The following is a 9,901-nucleotide window of genomic DNA, read 5'->3' as shown; positions in this document are numbered from 1 at the left end:
ATTTTGGTCCATAGCATATGACTGAAGTTGTGGCCAGGTATTCTGTAGCTTTGTCTTGCCATTGGTCCTGCTAGAGAATTACAGTCCTACCATTGTGGGCAGAACATTGAGCAATTTCCTTGTGTTGATCATGAATCTTCAGGGTATCTTTCCACCTGAATGCATCTGCATTGGGGGGGGGGGGGGGGGGGTGTTGTTTCCAGATCATGTTGACCCAAGGAAGATTGGCTTTATTATAGAATTTGTGTACATTTTTTATGATGAGGGCCTTGTTCTGAATTTCGAAATTAATGACACCCAGTCCTCCTTCATTTTTGGGTCTGCAAACTAATTCCCATGCAGCAAGGGGTGGGTTCTTCTTGGTACGATCATGACCTCTCCATAAACAATGTCTTATGTTATTTGTCAATCTGAGTTATCACCCCTTTAGGGAGGACAAAAGTGCTCATTTCGAAGGTTGGGAGTGATGACAGGACATGATTGACCAATTGGAGTTTACCTCCGTATGAAAGCATACTAGAGAAGCAGGTGAGCCTGCTCTCAATTCGTTTGATCATGAGAATGAACTCTTCAATCTTCGGCTTGGTGTTTCCCAATGGTAGCCCCAGATATATAAATGGGAGTGTACCAACTTTGCAGCTGAGGAGTTCAGCAAAATGCTGGCCTCGTTCAGGGGACATCTTGAGGGGGATCAAGTTTGATTTCTGGACATTGACTTTTAGTCCTGTGGATGCATGGAATTGATTCAAGATGTCTCGCAATGCTTGGAGCTGAATCTCATCAGCCTTCATAACAATGAGTGTGTCATTAGCATATTGAATAATTGAAAAATCAGGGCATGCAGTGAACTGAATGGGTCTTTCAATAATGCCTTGGTGCATGGCCATATTGAGAGTGGTTTGAAGTAGGTCAGCCACGATGCTTAACTTGCTGCTACAACAATATTTGAATTACAGAACACTATCAAACATTCAAACTGTATGCTTTTTATTTCCAGGGAGAACTGTTGCTGTACTTGTCTATTACAAGAGCTAACGCTATTGACAGAAAAAGAGGGACACGGTGTAATATGATAAAAAAACGTGCTAACTGATACTATATCCATATCTAGTGGCAGATTCTCTTGTTCTCACACCTAGTGTTCGACAAACTGCAGTGGCTCCACCAGATATGGGCAGTCATCAACCCAACTACAAGGCCTTCCAGTGAACTCCTCCACGTCGAAGCCGATATCGGCCTTGCCTTCTTGCTTCATTTCAATTCCAGGTATCGCATCCAACTCTTCCCATACATCATCGCACATGTCGCCTATGTTCTGATCATTCCACTTGCGCATGGGTTCATCGTTCTCAACTGTGCCGCAGTCACTGCTCCCTGCAGAAATGCTAACCTCCTTCTCAAATGCAGCGTCTGTGCCCTTCTTCAATAGCGCATCCACAACGTGCTGTTCCTCATTTTCCATCAGCCGCTGTCTTTTGACTGTGCTTCCTAGTTCTTTCTTATTACCATAGTTGAGCCAAATCTGTTGCAAAAAGACTGGGTTACTGAGTGACTTGACGAAGAAAGTGATGATCTGCTGTTGCTTCCTTTCATTGCTTAGGACCCTCTGCTCCATGGCAAGGAGCTGAGATTTACAGATGCTGTACTGCTGCTTAAGCTTGACGGCTTCTGCTCTGAGAGCTGTATGGTCTCTCTTCAAATTCTCCACTTCACTGAGAGATTCAGGCTGCCGATAACAAACACTTGATCCATTTCTTAGTTGTGACTTCATATGATGCCTGGAAGCACGCCGCCTCCTGATGTTTTTCAGCAAATGCTTCTGACCAGCTAAGAAGTCTTCATTCGCAAACTCCCACCTCTCCTGATTGACCTTTCGGAATCCCTGTACAGGAAAGGAGGTAGAAGTCAATAACAAACTGAGATGGTCAACAACTGCTCACGAAATTATTTTGATAACCTCTGAATCACAAGTGATCAAATAAATTTACTCCTATCTTTTATTAGTAAGAACCTGAAAATAAGCAAAAGGGCTTGGGCAAGAGACAAGAATGTAAAAGTTTTTTATATTTCCTTGAACATATTATCTGCTAGACCAATTATCTGGTTACATGATTTGCAATATCTATCTGCAGTGGAAAAGGTATAAGCATGATGCCATTAAAAATGGTGCTGCAGTTTGGCCCACAAAAATAACCAGATATATAGCCAAAAACACACTGCGAGATGTCATTGTTTGTCGTTAAAAAGACAAAGCAGGTTCCATGTAACTGATGGAATAAGAAGATGAAGGCCAGGTACGTACAAAAGTCATGGAGCTCCACATCATCAGAATGACAAGAAAGGAAAAAGGTTGAACTAGATCACGTCACCATCACGTTTCACTTTCTAATTGTTAAAGGTTGGACAGGTCACAAGGTATTCAGTTTCTGAAGTGGTGGAACAGAATTTGAGTTCCACATATGAGCTACTTGGACACCTGTAGTGCCCCTCAAAACGGCAACTTAGATTGCAACGTGAAGAAAGTAAATGTATATTAATATCCAACATAGTGGAGCAGGTGAAACCTAAAGTGAATATCATTTATCGCAAGCGACTACGATGCGAACGGAGAACTTGTACCACAGAATGGATGAATGCAACTAATGTCTAATTGTCATGGCATATGCATCATATAAGTACACGACCATGGATTTCAGCAGAAAACTTCACCAACTAGTTCATTTTTTCATGATAAGATTGAAATTTCTGACAAACAAAAGCCAAATTCGGGAGGAAATCAAACTGTATAAACGTCGGGACTCTTCTAAACCAAGAGCAGCACCTTTGCTGAAACTATCTATTCCAGAGGCAGCATTCAGGTCGTTCAGACATTAAAGGAACTCATCAGCTAAAACTGGAATCCAACTATTTCCCTTTTCTAATCCAAATACCATCGATCAACAAGCAGTAACGGATCAGCAATGGGGGACAGAGGATGCATCAGCAGCAAGGATTTCGCAGAGCAGATAGATAAACCTCACGAACAGCACGCAAAAGAGCAGGAACTAAGTAGAACCGTATCCCGGAAACGCTGAATACAATCTAAATTCGAACAGGCGTCATCTGCAATTTGCACGAACAGGCGTGCCTCCCTCAAACGAAGAGGACGGGGAGCAGAATAGATACGGCGGGCGGGTGAGATGGGCGATACGTACGTAGGTGTTGAGCTGCCTGACGAAGGAGGCGAAGTTGGCGTGCTTGAAGAAGCGGGGGAGGACGGCGGCCGCGAGCGCGAGCGGGTCCCACACCACGAAGCTGCTCCCGCGGCCCGCCCATGACACCACCGCATCGGTGGCCGCGTCCGCCACCATCTCGTACGTCTTGCCCACGAACGGCGCCGGCCCTGGCTCGCCGAGCCCCTCGATCGGGCGCGGCCACGCCGCCCGCGCCTCCCTTGCCTCCTCCTCCTCCTGCTCCTCCGGCTTCACCTCTCGCTTCACCACCGCCGACCCCCAGGCCATTGCTTCCTCTCCGCCGGCTCCTCCTGCCCCGCCGCTTGTGCGCGTCCTCTTGGAGCCGACGAAGAGTGCGCAACGGGAGGAGGAAGCCATCTGCTCGTCCGTGCGGTGCGGTGTGTGCGCGGTGCGGGGGATTGAACACTTAATTATAAACCGCTTAATTAATAACTCAGGACGGACAAGTGGAAATGATGTTGTGACAGCACTCGCCACGTGTTACGTCGGGGGTGCCGCTCCTTTACTCGAAAATAACACGTAATTATTCTAATGGAAAATAATGACATAAATTGTTCCTTTTAAGAAACGGTGCGGCTATATTTCAGTTGACTGAGATTTGCTTAAAAATCAGTCTCATTTTACTCTCCAATTTTCATCACTCCTCCCGATTTTTTAAAGCACAAACCATATCCAATGACCAAAAAATCTACTTATCTCTAATAAAAATCAGTCGACTTAGATATAGCAAAATATAAATTGTCATCTTTTTTTTTTATAGATTCCTTGCACGTTTGAAACGCCATGCATTTTAAATAAACAAAGTTAGGAACATATTGCTATGTAACCGATGTCTGCTTTGGCATTTCAAGTCCGACCAAGAAATTCATGTGTTGTCGTGTGGCTCGATCCTCACAGAGACCGCCGCTAGCCCGCTTGAATGGTGCAAGTCGAATTGTCGATACACACGTCTGCAAACAGCCAAAGCAGACCCGGGATAGGGTACGTGTACTGCCTACAAGGGTACAGGTGTGCAAATTAAGAACATCGATGTGAGACCAACCTTTTGTAATCAGTCGCATCAATTCACGCATAATGACTGGGGATGTATAGGCGTGAAGAATTTCTTCTGTTTTTTTCTCTTATGAAGAGGAGCGTAGCGTACGGTGAGAAAACCACTGAAGACAACGGGAGGACCACGACCCCAGTTCATATTTAGAGCTCAAGAATGCTTGCAGTGGCAAATCGGAAGGAATGAGAAATCAATCAAAATGAGGCAGTCGGACAGGGGAATATATCAAACTTAATCATGGACTTTGAATTACGTTAGTGAGGTGCAATAGTAATATGATATGCTATGCTTGGATTGGCGCTAAGCTTTTGACACTAGCATCAACTGCCACGTCCACGTACCTGGAGAAGCTAACGCTTTTGCAGTTGCATCTAGCTGTACTAGCAGTCTGGCAGATAGCATCAAACCAAACTAAGATGCCACTTTCAACTTCACCTTAACAGCACAACCCAGCCGTGACTTGTTCCCATGTCACTGGTCATGGAACGAAGAGTACACGAACGTATGCCCTTTTGCATGGAAGGATATAATGTTGTGGCTGTCGTATTCGGTGGGCATCGGCGGCAACCCGGCATTAGCGCCTAGGCATCCACGTACACAAACACGTAGCAGCCGGCACAACTGACGAGACAACGCGGCAGAACAAAAAGCAAACTGACGAGCGCCGGCCACCGCACCGTGCAGGCAACATATAATTATCACGGGTTTTAGCAGTGGCAGGTACTGAAGCGTGCTTTCTTAAACCTGACTTCGACAAGAACAACCAAACCAGGTAGAACATCAGGCTGGTAACCGTATCTCACTCAGTACTATAGTACTAGAATCCCATAACAAAGTTTCAAAAGCTGAAAGGCATGGTCAGAAATAACCTCAGGGAGAGTACCACAGACAGTAAAGACAACATGGAGATACAAGACAGAGGGCCAACAACTATCCATGTGTGCTACTTAGCCCCAAGCGCAGTAAACCATGGACGGGCAAACCCTTGGCCATGTTTATTAAGTGGAATGAACGTTCGTTTCGTAAAGAAATTTAGATATAGTCTCTGATTCTGCTCTGACTATGCCTTGGAGGTGAGGATGCAGATATTGTAAGCTCCAAGATGTTCATACCACGGATGACTCCAAGCTGCAGTAAAACTCCCAGAGCATTCATGGATTTTCATTACCATGAAATTTTGTGTCTGCCTTTGGCGATTCTCCGGGCGATCACCTTACGCCCACCAGTGGTTGCTTTACTGTGGAAGCGAAGATAAGGAGTGAGAAAACCAGCAAAGAGCGAGGGATGGAAGGGAGGGAGAGAGACAGACCGTGCACGAAACCCATGGGTTCTTTTCCGCTTGATCGTACTGGGCTGGTAAGTTCTCTTAGGAAGTAACTCAAGAGGTTCATTAGCAACAGGATCTTTTCCTACAAAATAGCAAATTATGAAGCAAGGAAGATTATCCAACTTGCAAAAAATAACCATTTATCAAAGCTCACCAGATCAGTCACAAGTCTGGAAGATAATTACTCCCTCCGATCCATAATAAGTGTCTCAGATTTTGTACTAACCTGGTACAAAGTTGTACTAACTCTAAGACACTTATTATGGATCGGAGGGAGTAATAATCAGTGCTGTAGCATTCACCCAATATGGTCATCAAAGTAACAAGGCATGTGCCACCATGCAAACAAACTATTCACAACTGCATAATAAAACATGCATGTTTCTTGAAGATGAGATTTTAGATTCCAATCCTACCTAAATCACATGTTCATGAGCCAAGGAATTCTTGAGCTCCACAAGTTCTTTATTAAATATGGCTGGATTTGATATGAGGATCGACTACTGTACCAGATTTTGTGTTCTGTTACTCTAGTTGATAGTCAAGCACAGGAAACCACATGTGAAATTTAAAACAAGATTCAAATAAAATACTTGCACAATTCTCCACATACAGTGATCATTGAACTTCATGCGACTGAGGTAATTAACCGAATGAACATAGAAACATCACTAAAATCAATTTGCCCCAGCATCTCTCTTCTTCTTCTTTTTTTGCCAAGAAAGAAGTTGGTCAGACCCCACATTTATAGCTTGTGAAATGTGAACCACACTTACAAAACATAGGCAGTGTGAACCACACCTACAAAACATAGGCAGTGTACTAACAATGGTCCACTAAACCCTACATTCACCCATATAGAAGGAACATATGTGCTCCTACCTGCTACTGCACAATTGCTGGTTAAGTTACATCGCCGAGCCGGTTAGGTCGTATAATCACTAACAATTGAGTGACCGGTCTTTACAACCTTGAATATAGGAAGTAAGCAGCCTGCCAGCCTTACATCAAATGCAGAGCACATATTGCACTAGTGAGCCAGATCAAATAGGACAACAATTATCATCTCAACAGCAATTTATTCAAATTATAATGTGCCAGTCACATCTGTTAATTCTAGATTAAATTAATCAACTAATTACTACCTCATCCCACAAGTAGCAGCACCTAAGAGATACTAAGATTGCAGAATACTAAGGTTCCCATGCACCAAATCAGTCAAGACAAGCAGGCACCTAAGATTTCATACTTGTAAAATTTGGAGCTGCTGGCGGGCTCACTCCTCCCGCCCCACTCTTACTTGCATGTGGGACCACAACTCCTACATGCATCTGTGTGCCCCCTTGTGGATTAGTCGTTGCGATTTTGTGAATTGGTGCATGTACTTTGGGGTAGATATTGAATATATGAAAATGGGAATTATGTAAATACTGTAATTCTTGATTTATGTTGTAACTTCATCTCCAAATTCTTGCATCGAACTATTATGTGAAACTACAATGTGGTTTCGTAAGATGAGATTGTTATCGACCCAAAACAAATAGTGCACAGGGTTGACAGATTGTACAGTGTATACTCTCTTTTCTTTGCAGTTCCGTGCAACACAAGGGCACTATACTATGCTAGTATGAAATGCTCCGTAAGATTTACTAAGAAATCCCCACAGGAACGAATGGTGCACGCTATTAAGATACCATCCCAGTTCTTTCCAGTTTCCACAATTGCAATCTGTATACAGGGAATCTTCTTGTAACATTCCTCCCCACTTTATACATCCCCATTCACCGTTGATGACGATACATCAAAAGCCCAAATGCCAGATGCGGGGAATGTTTTAGAAGGCGTCGAAGTGGAAGTATGGAGAGTGGGCAAGAGGTCGTACCGTCGTCAATGAGGAACCGGAGCGAGGGGAGGCCGCAGGGGAAGGAGATCTCGCCGGGGAGCGACGTCAGCCTCGCGACCGCATCCGCGTCGTGGGCGTCCACCGACGCCCCCGCTGGCGGGACGTGCGGCTGGAGCCTGGCGAGCAGGGACGGAGGGGGGAGCCCGGGGCGCAGAAGAGACGACGGGGCTGGTGACGCAAGGAGACGGCCAAGGAGGGAGGAACCCGCACGCGCAAGGGCTTTCGCCGACGACATCGCCCTGGTCGCCTTCGCCGTCGACGTTAAACCCTAGCTAGCTTCCACTTTTCCCTTTACAAACTGGCTTCGACCTATGGTGAGTTGCTGCCGGGCCAAATGGGCCTGACGGTTCTGGAGCAGAGTCAATGCTAGGCCACATTTGCATTCTTTCAGCTGAACCAACACATGTTCGCTCAAAAAAAAAATTTAGCTGAACACATGCCAGTAGGAGTATACAAGAAATTTGATGTCAGATATTCTTAGCATCCCCGTCTCGGGAAGGGTTGGGCAACTGAGGACCGAACTTACCTGTAAAATTTGATGACCGAAAATTCGGTTCACCAAAACTTCAGTTTCATACCCAACTAAACGAACAAAGTAACATTGTAACAGTAATCTCTACACTGGTAGGAAAACAGATCGAAATCGTTACCTAACAATGATTCTACCACGTTACAAATAGTCGCATTGGAATTGCTTTCGCGGTAGACTTGCGGCAAGAGACAGAAAAACTCAATAGATTACAGACGTTACAAACTGATAGTTTGATTGGTAGTTTCAGACGTACAATACAGGAAACTACAATTTTGGTTCTTTGATCATTTTCGAACCGAATTAAACGACTTGCCGACCGAAGTTTATTTGGTCCCGTAGTTTCGGTTGAATCAACTTCAGTTCCACGGTTAGTATGCCTACCCCTACATAGGATAGGGGTCTAGGGGATATCTTGTGCTCGACGAAGGTGAAAGGAAGCCCTATAAAAGTTTCCGTTTGCATATATTCCGTTGATAAGAGTGTGAAAGAGATAAATATTTGCTCTATTCATGAATATAAGATGTTCTTATTTTATTCTAAGTCAAACTTTTAAAATGGAAACGTATCAGGTATAAACACCTATTCAGTGAAACTTGAAAACTTTCAATACTTGTCGGATCATTTGGTCAAACATTACAGAAACATGCATTGTTCCTAGTTTTCAAAATAGTCCATAGAACAGCTGTGAGTCTAGCCAGCACCCAATCTCCTTCTTTCTTACTGAAACGAAGCAGCCAGGCATCATACAACTCCTGTACTGAACAAGGGATAAGCTGAAACCCAAAACTGCATTGAACAAAATGCCGCAGATATCTAGCTAACGAGCAAGAGAGAAGCAAATGATCAATGCTTTCCTGTTTAGCACAGAAAAGGCAGTGTTCACCCCCCCCCCCCCCTCCCACTCTCTAACATAAGATCTTAATCTTTAAAGGTACTTTGACAGAGGAAAGATCATTTGGCCAAATGCTACGAAAACAAGCAACATTGCGAGTTTTCCACATGGTGTTCTTATGGATGAACTTGTCAGTACTGTTAACTTTAGAGCTTTTTATGGTACGGTCTCACTAAGACACACCTCCCAAACTCTATAGCAAAGTTGGAGACCCTGTAGCTACTCTTCTTTTTTTGCATATTAGTGGAATGAAAAATTTCATTGCATTTGGGTTCTTTCGTACATGTAGTTCTAGTGGAATAGTGAAACTGCCACTGTATCCGTCTCTGAATATCCAGCAACTGATGCTAACCTAAGCCGCCAGGCTTATCCCGTTTCCCTCAATAGGTTCGCTGTTTCCTTTCAAAAATAGGTTCGCTGTTTACCGTGTCTAGACCCACGAAAATGATTCAATATTTTAAGTGTGATGTATACTAATACCAAATCCATGCACCTTTATGAATGAAACTGCAGTTCTTCGTACACATGTGAATGCCAAACCCTAATATTGTGGATCGGTTGAAGTAGCTTACGAACTTCTTAACATGAAAAGCCTCCATGTTGCATGGTTCTTAGAGTGAAAACTGATTTGAGCTTGTCCTTGCTGAATTTTGTAGGGATTTCTGGGTTCTTGGATGGGGAACAGTGATGCTTAAGATGCAGAATAAGCATGGCTAGATGTCTTGTGAACTAAAAAAAACTTGCATTTCTCTTTTTTATATACTAGAAAATTCATTTTACCGTTCAGGTGTACTATTGGGGATTGAATGAATACTAAAATGAAATTTTCTTCTCGTACAGGGCTTCCCGTTTGACCTGCTTTCATATAAGGACGGCGAATGTGAAGACCAACCCCAAAGATGTACGAGCATTGCGAAACCCCATCAATGAAACAAAATCTATTACAATATATTAAATTGGAAT

The 9,901-nt window shown here is 43.8% G+C and overlaps 2 protein-coding genes across 2 annotated transcripts; both read right to left on the bottom strand.

The window, feature by feature from the left end:
* Window positions 1-963: 963 nt before the first annotated feature.
* On the bottom strand, window positions 964-3,637 carry LOC100834488 (heat stress transcription factor A-6a). The gene is made up of 2 exons (XM_010233631.2): window positions 3,195-3,637; window positions 964-1,882 (listed from the first exon to the last, which is right to left on the bottom strand). Exons 1-2 carry the CDS (start codon window positions 3,588-3,590, stop codon window positions 1,136-1,138), a joined length of 1,143 nt encoding a protein of 380 aa, XP_010231933.1. The 5' UTR covers window positions 3,591-3,637; the 3' UTR covers window positions 964-1,135.
* A 1,427-nt stretch (window positions 3,638-5,064) lies between these two features.
* LOC100840312 lies at window positions 5,065-7,832 on the bottom strand. The gene is made up of 3 exons (XM_003569183.4): window positions 7,494-7,832; window positions 5,594-5,693; window positions 5,065-5,521 (listed from the first exon to the last, which is right to left on the bottom strand). Exons 1-3 carry the CDS (start codon window positions 7,747-7,749, stop codon window positions 5,449-5,451), a joined length of 429 nt encoding a protein of 142 aa, XP_003569231.1. The 5' UTR covers window positions 7,750-7,832; the 3' UTR covers window positions 5,065-5,448.
* Between the last annotated feature and the right edge of the window lie 2,069 nt (window positions 7,833-9,901).

Source organism: Brachypodium distachyon, chromosome 2 (assembly GCF_000005505.3).
Source record: "Brachypodium distachyon strain Bd21 chromosome 2, Brachypodium_distachyon_v3.0, whole genome shotgun sequence".
Lineage (NCBI taxonomy): Eukaryota > Viridiplantae > Streptophyta > Magnoliopsida > Poales > Poaceae > Brachypodium > Brachypodium distachyon.
The sequence above is the reverse complement of the archived record's forward strand: the minus strand, read 5'-3'. Positions and strand labels throughout refer to the sequence as shown.